The sequence below is a fragment of the Amblyomma americanum genome, chromosome 11 (genome assembly GCF_052857255.1).
Source record: "Amblyomma americanum isolate KBUSLIRL-KWMA chromosome 11, ASM5285725v1, whole genome shotgun sequence".
Lineage (NCBI taxonomy): Eukaryota > Metazoa > Arthropoda > Arachnida > Ixodida > Ixodidae > Amblyomma > Amblyomma americanum.
In genome coordinates this window covers 19,295,200-19,317,775 of record NC_135507.1, presented here as the reverse complement: position 1 = coordinate 19,317,775, position 22,576 = coordinate 19,295,200, and the positions used below count along the sequence as shown (strand labels likewise).

Below are 22,576 nucleotides of genomic sequence, written 5' to 3'. Positions count from 1 at the left end.
TGAGTGTGCACTAGTCCTTAGGCGCGGATGGAGTAAGGGCCATTCACTCTGCCAGCCGCGTATCAGACCGCCAACGTTATTCTTACTTCTCGAAGTCTCGATGAGTTGGAAGACGGAGATTTAGCAAGAGGCAAACGAAATCTAGGAGATTGTTATTCACGGTACTTAGGAACTGTCGCAAAGAAATATGCTTGCGTTCACTTTCGTTACAGGGCGGACTACTTTTTTTTAGGGGGGGGGGGGGGGGCTAGCCTGCGGGAACAGGCGCTCTCGCTTCGGCAATGTTTCGTGCTTTGTATGAAACGGAGTACAAGGCTTCATCGAGGAGCACCCAGGGGTAGGAGGACCCCGCAAACCCTCCCATCTCACTCACTCTAGGGAACCACCCCATTCCCCTGGTCTCTAAGACTCGCATCCTGGGCCTCGTCCTTAACTTCCACGGCGCGCATGGCAACGCCATTCAAACTCTCCAGACCCAAGCCCAGCAAGCCGCCCGGCTCATTCGGTGCGTGGCGAACCGGCGCGCGGGTCTGCGAGAGCGGAACACTCTCCGCCTCACCCAAGCCTACATCACGAGCCGCACGGCGTACTCATTCCCCTACCTCCCCCTAAAACAGATGGAGCGGGACCGCATCAACGCGCTCCTCAGGAACTTCACGAAGGTCGCCATCCGCCTATTCCCCAGCACCTCTACTGCCCGGCTCCTAAACCTCGGTACCCACAACACGTTTGAGGAGCTGGCAGAAGCCATCCAAACAGCACAGCGGACTCGCCTGTCGAGTACCGCGGCAGGCCGCACTCTACTCTGTTAGCTAGGCATCGCCCCGATCACCCATCCTACCGAGGGGGTTCCCCTACCTCCAGACCTACATTGCCATCTCATCCTTCCAATCCCTAAGAACATGCACCCCGATCACGGCGAAGAACGCAGGGCAGCCCGCGCCAAAACCCTGCACAAGCTGTACGGCAACAGTTCCGACATAGCCTATATACGTTGACGCGGCAGCGTACTCGTCGGGCACCCGCATGGTTCTCACCGTCGCTAATAATCAGGCCCAATTAATCGCATCAGGATCCGTCACCACACACTCATCGGAAATTGCTGAGGAAGCGGCCATTGCACTCGCTCTCATCACCTCTGCCACCAAATTTCTCTCCGACTCAAAATCCGCCCTATCCAATTTCGCCAAAGGTCTGATACCCCGCACCGTGGCTCGGCTTCTAGGCTTCTGGTACCCCACCCACCCCGTAACCCTTATCTGGACACCCGCACACGCAGGCCTCCTGGGTAACGAGGAGGTCCACCCCCTCGCCCGAGGTCTCACTTTCCGGGCCGGAGTTGGACCTCCTCCACCATCCCAGGAGCGTCTGCTTACGTTCAAAGATATTATTACCTACTACCAATATACCCGGTGTGCTTACTCAAACGCGGCTAGCTCCCTAACCTTAACCCAGGCCTCCCACTGGCGCCGACTCCGCATCCCGAGCTGCTCCCTTCCCTATTCTCCTTCATGCCCGCTACCCCGATCAATTCCTTCCTCCTGTGAGCTCTGCGGGAAACCGCACTCTAAGAAAAAAGGGTGCGAGAAAGGGGTAAAAAGGATTTTTACCCCCTTTAGAGGACTCTAGGAATAACATTGCACCCTTTAAAAGCACGCTACTGATCACTTACCCCCTTTTAGAAAACTTACACCCTACTTACGCTCTCTACCAGTGTTGATAACTGCGCGTCCTTTCTTGCCCCCAAAACAGCGGGGTTATTATACTTTGCTCGCATGCCGCGATGGGGCGCTCGTGGAGAATTTTGTGTGAAGTGTCTCGATGCGCGTGCCGACTTCATAGAGGGGCGGGAAAGAATTTATATAATGGTCGATTTCTTTTGTGTGGCAAATACATCAAGTAAAATGATTAAGCTTAGCAGTCTACGCTCAAAACGGAATTCAAATGCTTAGATCTTTTTTCCATATAGACTGTTTCTAGTACGACTAAAAACATTCCAGCCGCCGCGGTGGTTGAGTGGTTATTGCGCTCGGCTGCCGGCCCGAAAGGCGCGGGTTCGATCCCGGCCGCGGTGGTCGAATTTCGATGGAGGCGAAATTCTAGAGGCCCGTGTACTGTGCGATGTACTGTGCGTGTACTGTGCACCAGCACCACCACCCAGGGCACCACCCAGGGCACCACCCAGGGGTAGGAAACTTCCATATGCACCATTGCCCAGCAGTCGCTGGGCAATGGTGCATTGCCTCGCATACCTCGCATAGCGGCCGGAGGGAAGCCAACTGAAGTGTTGTATCGTTATCATGACAATTGCAACAAGTTAAAACAAAGACCTCATCATCGTGCGGGATTAGAACCATCGCCGGCGAAGAGAGAGCAGTTGTATCCCGGTTCCTCAGTCAATTCGCCCACCGCCTCGGCGTTATCACGCTACATGCATGCGCAGGAATCACTGAACTTTAAGCATCAGTTCTCTTCCAGACGCCAGGTGCGCTGAGGTACTTGAAACCTAAACAAGCCGGAGTTCCCTACCCCTGGTACAACTTCGTAACACACTCGATAGATGGCGTCGCAACGTAATAAGAGGCCATTGTAAAATGCCCCTGCTTTTGTGGCCGCCACTTGCCGCTACATTTAGTTTCGCAGAAAGGAGACAACCGGAAAGATGCACAGTAGCAGGTGCAAATGTAACTCATGTACACAAATACTCAAGCACCCATGAGCGTGCGCATGCGCAGACACCTACCTCGGCGTCCTTGCTTCTTATCCGGTACTGCCGCTGGATGCATCGCTCGAGGTCGTTAGTCTTCAACAGAGCGTAGCCGCTCACCCAGTTCTCGAAGAAGGCCTTCTCGTTCACCACAGACCCTGCGGGTAGCACAGTGGTCTTGGTGAAAATAATCTCACAGTTCTCCAACTTCATCAACTTATATTTTAATGCGTTAGCACCGAAGCCCCACTGTCAAGAAAAAGTGCGCGGCTTCCGGCCACTGTGTTGCGTACGGCTCCTGCCACCTGCCAACCACCTCTCACCTGCCGCGCTGGAAGGTGGCAAAGTGGTGGAAAGGGGATTGCTCTTTTCACTTGTAGGAGTTTTAAAACAAACACCATTCAAGGGATAAGGCAGTGAGTGCTTGGCCCACATGCGCATTGCTGTTGATGAAGGAAGGAGGCGTTCTTTCAATAAACAGATGCAAGTACGCGTCGTTCCGTCTACTTCTTTCCTGTGTCGTATCTGTTGGGTGGTTTTTGTTTCTAAATTTCCGCAAGACCTACTTAGGTTTAGCACTAAGGGACAAAAAATTTGCGAGACGATGAGACATCTCATCCGACAATTCTGCGAAAACAGTTAAATTTACACTCGATGATTAATTGCTGCTTTCATTCGAATAAATGCTTTTGCTCTAAGCCGAGCTTTCACACACGCGACAGAATATCACAGCAATAACTGTATTGGATGCAAAATTCGATCTCTAGGATGTGCACAAATTTTACTTTGGTATAACTTGCAAAGCCGCTTAGCAACAACCTTGAGTTAAACGTCAGATGTCCAGCCATAATTGTCCGTGACCGACACGATAGCTATCTCCAAATTTGGCCCGGGCCCTTGCGAAAATCTGGCCTTGGCGATTTGGGAATGCTTGCACTCTATAATAGGTTTAACAAAGTTAAAACCCTATGGTGCACTATGTTTTCCAAAGGTACACCACGGTGACTTGCCCTTTAACCCTTGACCTTTGACATTTCATCTTAAGTCAGTTTCTTCGAGGTGGTTTGAATTGATTTAGGGGGTTTAACGACCCAAAGTGACTCAGGCTATGAGGGACGCCGTAGTGAAGGGCTCCGGAAATTTCGACCACCTGGAGTTCAATGTGCACTGACATCGCACAGTACACGGGCCTCTTTAATTTCGCCTCCATCGAAATTCGACCGCCGCGGCCGGGATCGAACCCGCGTCTTTCGGCTCAGCAGCCGAGTGTCATAACCACTGAGCCACCGCGGCGGCCCATCTTTGAGGTGGTGCTGCCATCAGGTCACGCGTCAACATATGGCTCGTATATAAACGCCGCGTAACCGCGCTTGGCGCAGTTATGATACCAGCTGATACCTGATTTAATACCTGCTGCGGGCCCTTGAACCCAAGATATTAAACTCATTTTGGAACATGGCGGAGTGCTTAGCTTGAACCACTCTGGCACGGGTCGGCCCGGTATTGCACTGCCTCCGGGATCGGCCCGGGGCATATTAGCGCGCGCCTTTGCTCTCTATCTTTAACTCTCTACTTTCAGCACGCGGCAGCGAGCGTGGCTCGGCTTGAGCCAGTAGGCAGGCCCGTGCACTTTCCTTTTCTTCCTATCAGCAACAGCAGCAGCAGCAGCAGCAGCAGCAGCAGCAGCAGCGCTTGCCTCATTAGCCACGGAAGAAGAGGGGTCGGGACCGTCTGTCTAGCCATGCCAGAGCTATCGCTCGACCTTTGGGTATAACCATGGTTAAACGCTGCGTAGCTTTATCTGGAGGATGAAGTTGGCTGGATGCGGGTCGAGGGTGTCGGTGTGGGCATAGGACGTCCCCTATTTTCGGGTTTAAGGTAGTATGGTTCTGGAGGGCAGCTTTGCTTTCCTATGGCGTTTTCGAATTGGATTTCACCGTTGCTTTTCCGGCGAGGCTAGAGTAGCACTGCTTCTACACTAGATAAAAAAGGAAACAAAATTTCCTGCGTGAACCCGCGCGTAATGTTTTACTCCAAAGGGAAGAACTCTTAATCCTGTTCTTTTTGACAGTCAGTACAATGTGTATAGATTTTGGTGGAAAGATTACACCTCATAATAACACTTAGCTGTGCAGTGATGATGGGTGCTGGAGAAGTACACTTATTGCTTCTTTTTCTTTGCACTCAGCCGTTTCTTTACCAGCTACTACACTTCGAAAAACTATTTCTTAGGGAGGTAATGTGCAACCTGCCTTTGTTAACCTACATCTAAAACTGAACGGAAGCGGTTCCTAAAGGGTGAATAGGTCAACATTTTAAGGCTTCTATGATCAACAGGGACCGTTTGTCTTTCAGTGCTTTCCCTTTTTCGCAATAACAACGCCATAAAGGACTTTCATTGGGTTAAAGAGCGTCGACGTGGCTATCCCGTGTGTGTCGTAACTCAAAACTGAAAGATTCGTCTGCCGTCCAAGGACAGTGTTTCCCACAAATCTTCGACAAAATCAGTTGTTAAGCTTCTGATAGGTCTATGCGTCGAAGTCTAGCTGTAAAGGTTAAAAAATGAAAAAATAACCTTGCCGCGTCCCCCAGGGGCGGCAGAAAGAGTAAAGCACCAGTTAACCGCTTCCAGATACGTATTCTTTGAAACGGCGGACTGCCATAGTGGCGCGTGGCAGAAAAACCGGCGATATGAGCATGCATTCATTCATGCCATAGAGTTAATAGTCTGAGAGAACTTAAAACTGGGACAAGCCGTACGATTTAGAACACCTGAAGTAAATAATGATGAATAGTGACTGCTTTTATTTGCTGCTTACAGATGGCAGCTTCATCTGTCAACCTCTCTGATCTACCAACCTCTCTGACAGAGAATAGCCAGGTTTCAGAACTGAGTACTGTTAATGACATCGTCACAGAACTTTCAGTGCTACTCAAGAGGATATTGTAGGGTATTGTATGGCATGATATGGCATGATACAGTTAGGTATGGTACGGTATGGTATGGTACGGTACGCTGTGGTATGCTATGGTACGCAGACTTTAACGTCCAAACGAGACCACAGTGCTAATGAGGGACGCCGTAGGGAAGGGCTTTGGATCAATGCAGACTATCTGTGGTTCTTTAACGTGCATTCACATCGCACTGCACGCGGGCGTTTTTGTCAGGGGGTTTGATATTGAGGGTCCATTTTGTCAGAGGGTTTGATATTGAGGGGCCATTTATGGTGACTTGGCTATGCTGGGTTTGTGAGTGGGTGCACCTGTGGTCGGACAGCTGAAGATTGTGCATGGACTAGAAATTGGTGTGCCCATGGGAAGGGAGGAGAGAAGGACTGCTAGTATGCAGTACAGCTGTCATTGTCCATTGTCATCCTTGGAAGAGAGAGAGTGAAATGTCAGAGAGTTATCGTGTACAGTCATGCTCACCTATGGGGTCGTAGAGCTTGGCCATGGCCCGGAGGATGTGGAAAGCGATCTTGACCTTTCGGAATACGCTGCACGCATGCGCAGAGAGAAAGGGCCAATGAAATGCTGTCGCGGAGCTTACTAGAGAGAGGTTACTAGAAGAAACCGAGGATATTTTTAGTCCCTCTAAGAGTTAATGTTCCATCATCAAGACTGACAAAAGTGCGGCCGAAGAAAATACTGCGGGTTTAAAGCGAAGACAAGGACAAGCACTATGTCGCTGTCGGCAGCAGAAGCTCATAGGGTGCATGTTATCGGGAAGAAATTTATTCTAGCGCAAACTCGCGATCCACTCTTCAGCTATTGGTGCCAATGCAGGAGATATGTATCCATGCTTGAAGGCCTTTCTGTCAATAAGCTTGTGTGGCATCTGAAAAATGAAAACTTTTTCCACGCCCTCAAAGTGTAATGTTTCGTTTTTCCGTCATGCTTTTTTTGTTGAAGTGCAATCCGTCTTGCTGAAGTTACCCAGGGTGAATCGGTAATGGGGACGGTTCCTGATGTCACAACTGTTTGCTTAATTGATTCAGAATGCAAAGAAATGACGCATTAAGTGCTCTGTTTTGTCCAGTGTTGCGAGTCGCTGCATAAAGTAATGAGATGTTTTGCACAGCGTTAAATGTTGTGAGCTCATGTGCATGTTCTGGTACATGCGTTGCGTCAACATGGCGTCTGTTGCACCGAACGAACCACTTTTCACCTATTCGTCCTCCCTTTCTCTATAGTGCCCATAATATACTTCTAGGCACCATACTTTTTTCTCTCATCAATGCGGAAATCTTGGCTGGGCCGTGTTAACCAATCAGATGCACTGGGTAGTCACTTGATCCAGGAGTGGGAGTTCGCTCGCACGCGCTCATTGCCCCCCCCCCCCCCCAAATCTCTATCCACGTGCTTGTACTTCGTCTCTCTCATTTTGAGAGCTTTCACTCTCTCCATGCCCTCCAATTATGACTTCTACAGCTCGTTCTCGTACAGCAGATGCCAGAGCCACTACAGCCTGGGAGTGAATGCTTAAAAATTGTATGGCCTGTAAAACCAACTAAAGAGAAAAATTCATCCGAAGTAAAATTTACCCATGTCCTGAAAGACAGCTGCGTTCGCCAACATGATGATGGCAGTTGGAGGCATACACTAGCTCTGGGTCGAGGTTTGGTTTGAGTTGCGTCCGTACCGCTACACCTGCACCCGTCGTAGTGGCTCAGCGGTTAGTGCACTCGGCTACTGAGCCGGAGTTTCGAGGTTCGAATCCGGCCGCGGCGGCCGCGTTTCGATGGAGGCGAAACGCAAAAGGCACTTGTGCGCAGTTCTTTCGATGTTTCCTATTACATCTTTCAACTCTCCTCTGTTTGAACACGGCAGCGATTTTGGCGCAGCCGAACCAGTGGGCAGGCTCGTGCACTTTCCTTTTTGTCCTTCCTTCAGTCGCAACAATAATAAGAACATCATCTCAAAGCGCGATTGAGGTGTTCACTGACCCAGGGAGCCAATTATGCGCTCTTCATTTCCCTTCGTGACTGGCTCAGTGTCTTCCCGGTCACATGGGGATTTTGCGGTGCAGAGAGCTAATAGTGCTTTCGAAATTTAAAAAAAAGTTGGGCGTAGCCTCCCCCGCAGCCGCTGCAACTGGCTACCTCCAAGTTGAGGAAAGCCTAGTCCCACGGGGCTCCTGACCTATAGGCTCCATCCGCGAACCACGGTTTATGCGAGTGCTTCACACTATCGAGAACAGTCACTCTATAGGGAGAGTGGTGAGGGATAGAAGACTTCCCCTCTCTGCCTGATTAGTGGATGACCCGGGCACTGACCTCCGTCCAGCTCGTGGCCGATGGCTGCAACCCCTCACACGTTGTGCTGCGCTACCCTTCTCTCTAATTACAAGCTGGGCTCGCAACCCCTCGCACAAACGAACTCGATCAACTTGGGCTGCTACTACGCTCACGGCGGCGAAGGTCCTGCTCTGCCGCCTCCCATCCAATGACTGCAGTCGCAGCTCGCCATTGTTTGGTGCTCTAACAAGGTGTAAAACGCAGATATATTTTTACACCGAAGTCTGTATGAATGATTGTGTTAGCCATTCTATGCCACAGCCCAATATTCCACAATGTATCTGGTCTCCATTGCATGATAGAGAAGGAATCTTATTCGCTGAGAAGGATGTTGGTTTGGTTGAAAGTGGGGCCTTTAGTCCAGGGCCCCAGCAGAAGCGGCAGTCAGCCCGGGCACGGCGAGCCAGCTTTTTCTGTCGTTCTCACTGTAAGCTTCTGTTTTTTTTCTTTTCACTTGTGACGTCACGACTGACACCTAAGAAAGCGATGTCATAAACCGGTTGTGGCATGGAAGGCAGGGCCGACTAATGGTCTGGAAACCGAAGTACTTCGAAAAAGAGTGATATAAAAGCCCACAGGACAGCCACCAACCGGGTACGTTAACTAAAAGCTTCAGCTGGCCTGATGGAAACGGGAGATAGCGTACGTGGAAACGCCGGCTCTCCACGTAATAATAGCCTCCCTCTCGACTGCGTCGTCAGCTCAAGGGCGGAGGAAAAGGGAGTGATCTCTGAGGACCGAGAAAGACGAAGAACCTACGCCTAAAATCTACAATAAGGTCGAGGTGCTTGGGCAGCTCCCTGTGCAGAGGAAGCTGTCTACAGATTCTCTCCCCCCGGATGTTCGCCGATCTTGCTGGAACCTTATACCCTTGCTCGCAGCACTGCCCAGGTATCCAGGGTAAGAGGGTCAACATCCTGTACCACGACTCACACGTAGCCAGACAGCCTTTTAGAACGTTCGAATACATTAGTTCTTTTTGTCTTCCGCAGGAGCACCGACAGCTGACCCTGTAGTATATGGTCTGTTGCGGACGTCGACCGGGAGACCCAGAAAAGAGCCTATAACAGCTGACAAATGGAAACATATCCAGTGAAGTGGCGCAGCTGCAAGATGAGCAGGTCGGTCCCTGTTTCTGGTCGTAGTTTTGACCCGCCAAACCTAATTTCACCAAATATATGAGACACTTGGTACACGGCAGGATTTGATAAAGTTCGACCTCCAGGGGCTCCACACGAGTGTCTATACACTACGCCAGTAATAGGGGGCCTCCATATTAGCATCTTTATTTGGGGTGGTGACAACCATCGTCCAATCAATACACGCCCTTTTGCTCCACTATGATTGCGTATAGGCCTCTGAAAATGGACACGCAGCTCCTCAATTTTTTACTAAAAGAAGACTCTAGCTACGCCTGGAAGCTCTTTAGGAAGATCCTGAGGCGTTGGTATAGGCGAGAATGAGGGCTTTACGATTAATTCTGTGGCGCCCAAAATTCAATATGTGAAACAAAAAACTAGCGTTATTTTTTGGGTCGAAGTGGTACGGTCTCGGTTTGGTTCATGGTTTATGGGGGTTTAATGTACCAAAGAAACTCTGGCTATGAGGGACCCCGTAGTTAAATGTTCTGGAAATCTCGACCACCTGGGGTTCTTTTAACGTGCACTGAGACCGTACAGAACTCGGGCCTATATAATTTCGCCACAATCGAAATTCGCCTATCAAAGCCGAGATCGAACCCGCGTCCTTCGGGTCCGCAGCCAAGCGCCATAACTACTGAGTCACCGCGGCGGCTGGTATGGTCTCTTGGGTTACACTACTAAGTAACTGCCACGGGTGCAGTTAACGTGCAGGGTCGATCAAAAGTTCCCAGGCCACAGGGTCTGCTTTTGAGCAGTATAGTTAGATAGCGATGACACCCGCGAAGCCCAAGATATCTGTAGAGGATAAAAGAAGCATTGCTCGAACCTTGGCGAAGGACGTGGTTAATTGGAGAGACATGGGAGAGGTCTTTGCCATGCAGTTGGTGTTGTCAGGCTGATGATGATTATGATTATGATGATGTTCGAACCCCTTGCAACGTTGATAGCTTTATCGGCATCTGAAGTGCCAGCATATACCGAAGAAAAGTAGACCCTGTGGCCTTGGAACTTTTGACCAACACTCTAGACCCTTGTCTATTCTGGGTAATCAGGAAGGCGTCGTGTTCGTATGTGGCGCACGGCAGATAGTCAGCACGAATGACGCGCAAGAGTACACTCGCTGTTCTGTCAGTGTGCGGTAACTTCTGGCGTGTTTAACAAAGGGTGGGCCGGTATTTTTTTTTTAATTCTACATCGAGGAAGAAGAAAGAAAAGGGCGTTATGCATGCCTTAGTTGAGTGCGACTTTGGCTACTTACTTGACCTCGAGGTCATCGATGCTGTAGCCAAATAATAAACTGAATGGCACCACTGCCCGTTGGAACAGAAAAAGACAGAACCAAAGACAGCCATTAGGGGAGAGCTACAAATCAGCCTTTCGTACAATATCACGACTGATGTCAGGAGGAAAACAATTGTCAGGGTTTTAACTTGTTTAAACATATTATAGTGCGAAAGCCTTCCCAAATCGCCAAGGCCAAATTTTAGTAATGGCCCGGGCCAAATTCAGTGGTCACCATTGCGTCGAGCATGCTAAATTATGGTTGGACATTGGTTTTGGTCCAAATCAGCCAAGGTCAGATTTCAGGGGTGGGCCAAATTTTGTGAGTGACGCGGTTGGGGTTGGCGTGTTGGGCACGATCAAGTTCGAGACCGGTCGGGTCCGATTTGGAAGTAACCGTGTGTTATGCTTTCTCTTAACTTTGAGCTTAACCGCTCATTGCTGTCCCTAATAAACGGCACAAGAAAGGTCCAAGTGATAAGATTCTTGGTCGGTGTTTGTGACCGTATGAGTGCGTTCCTACTAAAAATTGCGACGAACGCCGACAGATCTTGCAGCACTGCGCTTCGAAGGACCCATTTTGTACCCACTGAAGCAACATTTTAGGCATAATAGAGCCGTATTGAGGGCCTCGGAATAGACACTGACCACACGAGGCTGTTGATCATGAAGAGGAACCGTGATCTCAGTGTACAAAAGAACTTCTAAAATACACAGTAATTATATTTCGCTCTAGTCTCTGGTGCTTTACACCTATGAAGGTGTTACACTTACTTTAAACCCCGGTGTAAGAATATATTTCATTGTGCTTGAAATCAAAGCTGAAAAACATATGCCCTTTTAAACTATTAACAGCTGTCTCAAGTCTTCGTTCTCCAGTCCTTGGTCTACGAATGCACTCAAGCTAGAGCTCGAGTTTCACCACCTCTCCTTAATTCTCTCCTTTCCAACGATTTCACTACGAAGCTCGGTCAGAGTTGTTTATGGCGGTCATTTAACAAAAGCAATATTCGAAATGCACCAGAAGTTGGCATCTCCTGTATTGAAAAAAATTGCCACCGAGTAGCATGGCCTTGTCAAGGACAAAATTGTGCCTTTAATCAGGCGACCGAAGGTTTTCTTGCCCAAATCGTATGGAATAAAAGAAGGTTATTTTCTCGGTAAAGCCTGACATGGCTTAAAGTATTACTGCACTATACACCGTTGGAAAGCGGAAAGCTACAGGAAGGTGGTAAAACTGGAAGGCTGTCGTCAGAGCAACATTCGTTTATGAAGGACTCATACCCAGCAATTTTGGACAAAAGCATTTCTGAGCGGGAAACCGTTTATGAAAGCAATTTTTTCATATATTGTAAGATTTTACTATAACAATCAATATATCCGCAGATAACCCGGCGACAGTCTGGTATTTTTTTCTATTCACGTTTTTTTATGGTCAAAAGCGTTCCCCATTGCTCTTTATGGCAGTCTTGAATGTTCAATGCGATCGCTGGAAACACTTTAAAAGAAAGATTTTGCTACATATCAGAACAATGAAGCAATAACTTCAATATTTTCATAACTGTCTTAAATTTTTCAAAATTTTGCCTCGAGAAAGCTGGACTTGGAAACGTAGTCTTCGATTAGCTGCTAGCAGAGAAAAAACAGCGGGAACATTTTTAGACCTCAAACTAAACTCTTTTTTGTTACGGCAGTTGCGTGTGTGTTGCCCTCTATCGACGAGCGGACAAAAGAAACTTGCGAAGCGCCTTTTTTTTTCGCAGCATACAAAAAGGCCGGTGCCATTCATCGAGCCCGAAGCGTTGTTCTTTTTTGTCTGCTATACACAAAAGGTAGAGGCCGGCTATAAGTGTCACTCTTTCGCAAACGCGCGTATTTGAACGCAAGGAGGTGCAAGGAATCGCACACGAAAAGTGAGCAGCGACTAATGGAATCATTAAGGGACAGCAATGACAAGGAAGTCCATGCAAGAAGGTTCTTTAACGTAGGGCTGCGACATTTGGCCTAATTTTCACTTTCCTTTTGGTCCGCCAATCCACCCGTCTATGGACGGATGCTCAGCTAGATAAAAATTGAGTTTAGATAGACAACCGTCCGCGTTCCAGCTGACGTTGTACAACAACGAGGATCAGCTATGTCCTCCTCGGTAAACATTGCATGCATACATAGCCGCTTACGTTAAGGTACGGATCGCCCATGTAAACCCGGTGTGCTTAAAATAAGAAATGGAAGAGGAAAAAGTGGCAGATGGCCTGATTCCTGCACACATCGGCCTCCACAGGAGCCCCCGCAAGAAAAAGAGGGCAGGGTTTAAAGGATTCACAAGTGGAAGTGGTTATTTTTAGTTATTGAAAGAGGTTCTACAAGCAGCATATATTCTTCAACTGCCGTTTTATTTTATGTGCATTACCACCCTTGTTCCATTTACCTGCCTAAACACCAGTTTTGCAGTTCAGAGAACGGTGCGAATCGCAGTCCTTTGGGCACCCCCCCTCCCACCCCATTTCGCAGCACTCTAAACACGAAATGAGTAAAATGAGAGTAAGGTGTTATCTAGCGCGCTCTCTTTACGGGGCAGGGTGTGGTGCCCAAGCCCTGGGGTAGACTTCCGTCACTAAAAATATGGAATACTTAAGGTTGGCGATGGAAACAAATTCCCTCTTCAAAGCATGCTATGTTCTGGCAGTTGCGAGGATTTTAAATATAGGTTTCAGTCTCTTCTGTTTGCTGATCTCAAGACCTCCGGTGCTTCATTTAACAGCCTTTTCCCATTGCTAACTATATCATGTTTTCCAGTGGGAATGTATGTCCACTGCCAAGGGCAAGCACTCATATATTTAGTGATAGAAATCTACTCCGGAACCTGAGCAGAGTAACATGCCCCCGCAAGGGTTTGCGCTTACTTTATTTTTATTCCCATATATGCTTATTAGTGTTTAGAGTGTGGCTGCACGCCTTTGCGGCCCGTCATCCAAGACAGGAACTATGAAGACCAGCACGTCCGCAGCCGCGTTCGGACGAATTCAGCAAGTACCGCATCGCATTAAAGTAAAAGGGGATGATGAGCCAGCCGGGGGTAGTTCGAGAAATACAAGCTGACTCTCGCGGAGAACAGTAACGCTGGCGCGTCGAGTTAACCCGATGCGATGCGCTCTGCTTGCTGCGTTGAAGGAAACGTTTATAAAAATGGTCTATGATCTATAAGAAGACTCTGCAGTCTTCTTATAGATTCTGTCCCTTTCCTATAGATATTCCTTTTTGTCTATTCATAGTCAACAGATATATACAAAAGTCTACGAAAAGTGTTTGGCCATAAACCTATAGGTTTCTTATAGAATGTCTATAGGATTTGTATTGCGTATCTGCTGGACTATGATATTTGTCCTTAGAAAGTCTTGAGACTTTATAGACAAAAGTCTGTGGACGGTATAAAGAAATTTTTGTGAGGGTTAATGGCTCTGCGACTCACCCAGCGTGTTGGTGTCGTAGACATACGATGCCTGGGGTTCCAGAAGACGCGGCGTGTGTCTGCGCAGATGAAGCAAGGCGCTAAAAAAAGCGTAGCGGCGGTCATGGTAACTTGTTGGCACAAGACTGCGATTAATAGAATGGTCAAAGGTTGTTCGTAAGCTACCTGCTGCAAAAAGTAGTTCACAAAAGAAGAGAAATTTAGTTGAGATCCCATGTGCATTTTGAAATCTAGTCGTGAAGATGATAGTGGAAAAAAAAAGACCGTCCCATGTGACGACTTCCGGTGGGATTCAATGGCCACCCAGTCAGAAAATTCAACACAGAAGTTTTTGTCGTCTGAAAAAACAATATGCAATGTTTTTGAGCAAAAACTTATAGTAACAACAGATTTTTGTGCAGTTACTACAAAAAGGTGCTACTGAGCTACAGACTAGTACTACAAAAAACTACAGTACCAAAAAAAAAACTAAACTACAACAGAAAATTATCTTGTTACGGCAAAACAACAAAACAGTTTGTCGAACTTTTGACACGGTTCTGTCGATTTTTTTCCACCGGTTGACGCTAGCGGCCTCAGAGAAAGAAAGAACTAAGTAAACGTCTTGAAAGCATCTTGCCTTGCAAAGGCTACGCGAACGACTTCACGCCCCCTTAATTTGTTTCTCTGTATGTTCGGTCATTAATATTTTGTAGGACAGAGGCCCACATCTTGCAACACTTCAAATGCCGGGGAATGGAGAGCGGGGCGTACCATAATAATGCGTTAGCATTACAAGTCCCATTAGCACAAGAGCCGTCCGCCGCCATTCATGACACGAAATTCGGATGCTGCAATACGCCGGTGCACGTTGTCACATATATGTCAGTAAACATGCGGTCATGAATGATGAAACCTAACGTACTATGAAAGTCATGACTCGAAGATATAGTCGTGACTGAAATTCATTCTGCAACGCATTATGACTTAGTAGTTTATAAGCAACGTAATGTAAGGTGTATAGAGTTTTTAGAAAGGGTGCGTAGCCACGACTCGCAGTTGTAGTTATAGTCATATAAAGGCTGAGCTGCCCAAGCGAAAGACACGGGTTGTCTAATCTAGCCAAATATTAAAATCCTGACTAAAAACTATGCCTGTTCAATATACCGTTCCTGAGCAGGCAACGGACATAATTATATATGGGCGACGACAGCTGTCACCGTATGACGTATTTCAATAAATTTTTAGAATGCATGGTTCTAATTTATTTATTTATTTATTTACGTTATTCCTAAAGGCCCTCCAGGAGAGGGTATTACATGGAGGGAGAGCGGTACAGTCATTAATAAACGCGATACAATTCCGTAAAAAGTGCAATACAAGAACAACAAAAGAAACATTCAAAGATAAGGCCTAACACAAAAGGGAAAATTAAAAAACAATTGAAAAAACAAAAACAACAAATTTTACACATTTCCGTCACAGCGAAGAAAATCTTGAAATTTTATGATGTCAGTTTCTGTGGCGATGATGATGGTAAACTACTCCATTCAATGATGTACGGGGAATGTATGAATTGGCGTAAGACGATGAATGACAGTTCACGCGTTTAACACTAAAGAATTATCATGGCGTGGAAAAATGGTATGAGGTGACTGAAGCAAATCAATTCGGAGGGAGGGGTGTTGATAAAGCCTATGTAAAAGTGTTAAACGAGCAAGTTTACGGAAATATGACAAATCATCCAGTTCGGCACGCTTTTTTAATGCTGTAACACTTGTGAAGGCTGAGTATTCAAAAAATATGAAGCGAACAGCACGGTTCTGCAAGTATTCCATTGTGCCAATATCCATCCCTTTCTAACTAAACTGCACTACCACTCCACTGTACAAATTTTGTCCTCTTTCCATTCCCACTCTCCTGATGCCCTCTATTCTACTTCTTACAGCCTGCATGAAATAAACGGCACATAGTGAAAAGCACTGGTAGTAGCGCCGCACATGTTCCACTATAGACATACACGTATCTGATGGTTTTGGACCGTTTTACAACGCTAGTTGCTATAGGAACGTCCTTCAGCCTTCGCGCCGCACGCAGGGCGTCGACACCCCTCTAGCGCCCGCACGAACAGGGGGCAGGAGTATGATGGCCCCTGCGGGGACAGTTAGCATGCGCGACTGGAAAGGAGGCACAAGAGGGGTAGTGCGCAATGTGTCCGTATGCGGTATAGGCGGGCTACGAAGCAGACAACGACGCAGCGGCACACATCGAGTACCGAGTCGGAGAGCGAGATGGTGCCAATATAGTGAGGCCTATGCAGACAGCGACGGTGCGGCGCACATAGAAAGTGCAAAAGAGAGACGGAGCGGCTCTACAAAGGGTGCCACCATGTTTAAACACAACCTGCGCGCTGACGTAGCGGTGAGCGACAGCGTAGTTGCGGTGACAGCTTTACCGTGGCAGAGGCAGAGCAGCTTGCTTAAGCTCGAGCTCGTGACGCGGTGGGTAAAGGATAAGCGAGCGCGTGGTAACGTCAACTAGCCTAGGCGGAAAAGGGAGCTTCGGTAGAACGCCCCAAGCGTACACCACAGGAGCGGTATGCAGAGTACGTGTGTGCGGGATCGGGAAACGAAGCAGAAGCTGGGGTATATTGACGCTAAAACGCTGTAGTGGGGCTCGTGAAGTTTAGCGCATATGCAAAGGAACACACAACGCAAACAAAAAGTACATAGTTCAACAGCTGGCACTGAGCAACCTGATTACCATGGCCACAATCCCCGTTATTTTTCATAATAAAGTTAATCTGGTGTCTACAGAAGCGAAGTTAACTATGGTAGTTATTCGTCCATACACACACAGGCGGTGATGTGAAGCGCTACACTGTACGCTTACATAAAAAGCTGGCTGCCGCTGTCGTTGAAGCCATTGACGAGAGCCCAGTAGTAGACGTTTTCAGCTCTGGAGTAAGCCAGCAGGTTTTCCAAGAAGGTTGCGCCTTGGTTTTCATACTGACCACCGGAAGAGAGAAGAACCATCATCTGATATTGTATTCAAAAATACCTTCGCATGAGCTGATAGTAAACGTTTAAAATGTAGAGTACAGCCTGTATGCTTCCTTCATGTTCTCTTTGCCATGATTTTCCAGTATTACTTGTTTAGATAGGATTCTAGCTCAAGTCTAGATTGTTCCGCGGCAATCACTGCAGGGGAATCGCGCACCGGGTTAATTTCGCGAGGCTGCACGAAAGACACCGACTCTTCCGTTACTCCTGTAGCGGGGAGCGGGACCAGAAATTTCCGCTTTCTGGTTACTTCGGTTCTGCCACATGTTCCTGCGCATGGAACCGGTATAGCGTCTCTGTCAGCCCGACTGGCATTGTTCAGCTTAGCTTTGCAAGCAAGGAATTACATTTAACCCATTATTTTGCATATGGAGGAAGAGGGTCTGAGTTTATAGCGATCGGTGGCTAGCAGATCTCAATATTTCGGAATTTTGTGTCTCGTGACAGCAGCGTATACGCGTTGAGGAGATGCAGAGAGTAACGATAGAAAAGTGAGGCTATAGAGGCCATTATAAAACTATATAATGCATAATTATTACATCACAATACGAGTGAAATCTCACTAACTTAAATTTCAACTTAAATGTTTGCCTGCGGCGACATAATGGACTGCACAACAAACTAATGAACATGGCTCATGGTTATGGGGACACAGTATACTTACGGCGCCCTTGTAGATGACACGTAGCAGGCTCTCCATGCTTTTGTATGGCTGGAATACGAACGTCTTGAGCTTCTTGGTCTGCGAGGGTGCAGAGAAGACCACCACCCCCTCTATAGAAGCCCCTGAGGCAACACATTGGCCGGTACATTATCAACGGGAACACCTGAGTCGAACACAAACGATTGACCAGACATCTGTAACATGCACTTCGCGTTTTGTCAGCAAAACACTTGCAGACCAATCAGCCTTACTCATTGAAGCTCGCTGCTGAAACTATTTTGGGTAATTGGGGCCTAGCTACGTGCTCCCTTTCTTAAGGCAGAAGGGGCTGCATTATCGAAGGCGTAACTGCCCAGGGCGCACCGTCGCTAGTTCAAATGCATCACTGCGTCACCACAGTCACCTAGCGGCTCGAAAACGGCGCGTCCATTTCGCGTATCGAGGGGTGCTCTTCCGTAAGCGTCTGTTCTGCCTTCTTTGTGCTCGGCGGAAGAAGCAGCCTACACGATGAGTCGACAAGCTGGCACGCACGCTTCAAGGCGTAGGCCGTCACCATGATATGGCGTCGGCAACCTTCTTTTCTTATTGGATTTTACCAGTAGCTTGCTGCTGCGGACTACCGCAGCGTTGCTTTGCGTATCAAGCCGAAGGATTGAAACACCGTTCCGGCGACGATCTCGGCCGACCGCCTCTTCTAGCAGGAATGGAGATGGCGATAAAAAATGCATCGCTGTCAGCGAAACCTTTTTGCATGTGTTTGCAGGTCCTGGGTAGTTATGCCCTAGATAGTACTATAGTGAGCACAGCTTAGAGACCCTAGCGAACGAGTGCCGAATCGGGCCAAAATAAATGCCAAACTGCACGTGGACGCCATCTGAAAAAACAATCTCCCTGTTGCCGAGACTGGCGCTGCATCGCTGTGCTCAAGATAGGCGCGGGCCAGAGCACTAGTCTCGGCACCAGGAGTGCTTCGGCAGGTGGCGCTAACATGCAGGTTGGCGTGGAACAGCACGTGATGCAAGGGCTCTATTAATTTTGCTCACAATTTTACATTAGTTTTCTGCACCGTACCTTCCTGTAGGACAGCAGCCGAGAGCGGGCGTTGGTGTGCGAGCTGAATGAGAACTTCTTGTCGGCCGCCGTGGTCAGGTTCTGGCGGATGAGGGCGCGGAATATGTCTTGTATCTGGATAGAAAGAAGAATAAAATGCAAACGGGAAACATTGGAGGGAAATAAAGATGTCAGAATGGCAGGAGGCTTTTCCTCGGCTATATAAATCGCGAGGGACGACACAGAAATAAACCGGCGCATCAGTCTTATTAGAAGGTGCTGAGACCTTGAGTGCTGCTGCTGCTGCTACTGTCCAACTTGGCGATACAGACTTCAGTACAAACTACAAGATGGAAGGCTTCCGTGGGCTCTGAAGTCGTACGAACAATTGTGGCGCACTCCATTCCCGCACCGCTTTCTCCCATCATCAGAATCATCTCATGAGCCAGGTCCACCTGCAAAATGTGAAAGCTCAGCGCACGTCCTGCACAACTCCCACTCCCAGGGACTTCTTGTTAGCCATTAGGTGAACGCGGGACTGTTGGTCATGAAACATTACGTTGATGGCTACGGTGATACTGTTTATTCGGGGAATAATCGTATATGTTGTAATGACTAAAGCTCAACAATGGCGAGGAACGAGAAGCAACAGGAGTACAGAGCTTAGGCAGGGCCAATTCGGTAGCTTTTTGATGAGCATGAGGGAGGTACCAGGTTCGATCCACAGTGCGGCTAGTTATCCATCGGCAGTACAACGGGTACAATCTTTCCCCTGGCCTTGTGCTCGCTTATCGGAGGTGTAATTTTGGGAAATAGGCCTTTCATCCCACCTTGTGTCGAAGAAAATACCTTGTGCATGACGCTGTATCGTTAAAACTACCCTTGCACCTTAAAAATTCATCATCATCGTTTTGACAACTGGGTTTCTCAGGTCCGAAAAGGGTAAAAAACGTTGTTATTATTAGGGATCCCATTACCCTGACACTGCTGCACTGACAATGCCTCCTGCGCTGTCACGTGACTTATATAGCCCTACTGGACAGAGAGGGGCTGATACGAGCGGTTGTACGGAGTGGTCATGGCTGCTTTGGTAGAAGAGAGAACGTTAAGCAGCCATTCCTCCTCATCGTCCTCCCACGAAGGAGGCCAATTTTTTTCCGCCAGACTCCAGTTCCCTACTAAGTTTTCTAAAGACGAATTTTTCCGTGCCAAAAAATTTACAGGTGATCATTCCGATTGATGCGCTGAGGTCCGCCCTAGCAGTCACCGGGAACCTGTTCGAAACCCACGCAGCTGGCAGAGGGGTTTCCTCCTTTCTCCTCAAACTGGAGGCCACGTGGGCCGTATGGCCCGCTGCGTATCCAATAAGAGAGGGGGATTGCGAAACAGGGATGCCGTGCGGCTGGGCCATGCTTTCGTAATCAGCCGTATTCTCTATTCGGTCCCCTATCTCCACTTGCGGAAGCACGACGAAGACAAAGATAAGGTAATAATCCACAAACTAATGGAGGGCACTTGGCCTTCCTGTGTTCGCCTGCAATGCGAGACTTCTTGCATTGGGAGTGATGAAAACCTATCAGGGGCTCAAGGAAGCCCATCTCATCAATAAATGCACGAGGCTAGCTCAAACGAAATCGGCTCGGCGAATGCTAGCGCGGCTTCCCATTCAACCCGATTTTCTATTCAGGAGCGGTTCCGAGCTCCCCAACTTTAGAGACGTGCTGTCAGAGTTCGACCCCTCCCCACTAATAAGGACAGGGAAAGACGTAGTGGTCGTCGCTATGCTAGGGCGGAAACCTTGGCGCTCAGCTATAGCAGTAAACTTGGCGTTGATTACGTTGATGAAGACGGGCCAAAGCACGGGGGGTGATACATGCTGTGGCCATACATCAAGAAATAAAGGCGGACGGGTTCCCCTTTCGAGCCCCAAGCACAACATAAGCTGAAGAAATTGTCATCGCCCTAGCTGCTCTCATTCCAAATCCAAACGCATCGCAATAAACTCGCATAGGGCGCGTCGCAATTATGAGGCTGGCTGGATAACTCCACTTGCTCAAAAAATACACTGCCCGCTACATAGTTTGAATTCCGGGTCATAGGGCCTAGCAGGAAACGAAGCTGCAGACACTGCGGCCCGAGGCAGCCCGAGCACTCATTCACCGGGTGTTCCCATTGGCTCCAGAGCACCTAGAACCTGATGGTGGCTAATTACTGTCTTTCAAAAATATCACATCCTATTCTGAGGACAGGCATCGCCAGTTCCCTGCCCCTGCAAAGGAACTGGGGAAAGCAAACGAAAACGTTCTGCTCCGACTATTCGCCAATAAAATGTTGTGCCCGGCAGTACCCAAACACTTCGATCCCACGCTCACTGGCAAGTGCCAGCCCCGCCGCGGTGGCTCAGTGGTTAGGGCGCTCGACTACTGATCCGGAGTTCCCGGGTTCGAACCCGACCGCGGCGGCTGCGTTTTTATGGAGGAAAAACGCTAAGGCACCCGTGTGCTGTGCGATGTCAGTGCACGTTAACGATCCCCAGGTGGTCGAAATTATTCCGGAGCCCTCCACTACGACACCTCTCTCTTCATTTCTTCTTTCACTCCCTCCTTTACCCTTCCCTTACGGCGCGGTTCAGGTGTCCAAAGATATATGAGACAGATACTGCGCCATTTCCTTTCCCCCCAAAACCAATTATTATTATTATTATTATTATTATTATTATTATTATTATTATTATTATTATTATTATTATTATTATTATTATTATTATTATGGCAAGCGCCAACACTGTGGGGAGGTGGCTGACACCTACCACATCGTATGAACTTGGCAGCGCAACTCAGCTCTCCCCCCCCCCCCCCTCCATCCGTAACAGAGAGGAATGGGAGGCGGCCCTGCATGGCTGCTCCCCTGCCGGCTTGTGGTCCTCCGCTAGTAGGCGATGACAACTTTATCATGTGAGCGTGAACTAGAAGTTATCAGCAACTGTGCTGCCAATGGTACGAATGTAGAGCAAGGTTTGACCTTCCCGTAAAATGCATTGTGCACGCGTCAAGAATGATAACGCCTTTTTCATTGTGTATATATGGCCTTTCCATGGCTTGCTGTGCTTTATTACCTGCCAGTTAACGTTATCGCGTCAAACCCGGAGCTGAGTGTACACCGAATTTTTTCCCGCGTTTTTAATTTCTGGTGCATGCGCACTGCAGAGGCACAGACCAAGAAAAGAATTGAACCAAGTTTCATCCGCCGCGGTGGCTCAGTGGTTATGGCGCTCGGCTGCTGACCCGAAAGAAGCGGTTTCAATCCCGGCAGGGGCGATTGCATTTCGATGGAAGCGAAATGCTAGAGGCCCGTGTACTGTGCGATGTCAGTGTACGTTAAAGAACCCCAGGTGGATGAAATTTCTGGAGCCCTTCACTACCGCTTCCCTCATAGCCTGTGTCACTTTGGGACGTAAGACCCACATAAACCATGAACCAAGTTGCATATTCACTATCTCTGCTGAGTATGAAGTGCACTCCCGAGTTAGCTATCGCAGGGAATGTCTTAGTACACGCCGATCGGTGCATTTGCTATCGTTGAGGCGCGTTGAACATTGCTTACATACAACTCTTTTTTCCTGGTCGCAGTTGTGTGCCGCGCCACGAACTTCGTCCGAGAAGCACTCAACATACACACTTGGAGGTCCTCTGCTGCTTCACCCTACTAAATCGAGGCGCGTAACGAAACCATGTGGGCACGCAAAACGCATAGCCGCGGAGCACCCAGGGACATACCCAAATTCAGCTGGCCACCGGTTCCGGCGCGAACTGCAGGTTTTCTTTGACTTCCGACATTCAAGTTGTCTTTTTTTTTCGCCTTAATCGTGTGATAAAAGTGCACTAGTGGTTTCATAACAATACTTATATACTTCAATGCTGCTGGT

The 22,576-nt window shown here is 48.3% G+C and overlaps 1 protein-coding gene across 1 annotated transcript in view; it reads right to left on the bottom strand.

Annotated features, from left to right (window-relative positions):
* Positions 1 to 22,576, bottom strand: part of LOC144111058 (uncharacterized) — a 98,492-nt gene that overhangs the window by 7,440 nt on the left and 68,476 nt on the right. Inside the window, exons 15-19 of the mRNA XM_077644174.1 lie at positions 18,673 to 18,786; positions 17,602 to 17,679; positions 16,768 to 16,883; positions 6,137 to 6,204; positions 2,744 to 2,865 (exon numbers count right to left, since the gene is read on the bottom strand). Of these exons, the coding sequence (XP_077500300.1) occupies positions 2,744 to 2,865; positions 6,137 to 6,204; positions 16,768 to 16,883; positions 17,602 to 17,679; positions 18,673 to 18,786 (498 nt within the window). The remainder of the gene's footprint in view (positions 1 to 2,743; positions 2,866 to 6,136; positions 6,205 to 16,767; positions 16,884 to 17,601; positions 17,680 to 18,672; positions 18,787 to 22,576) is intronic.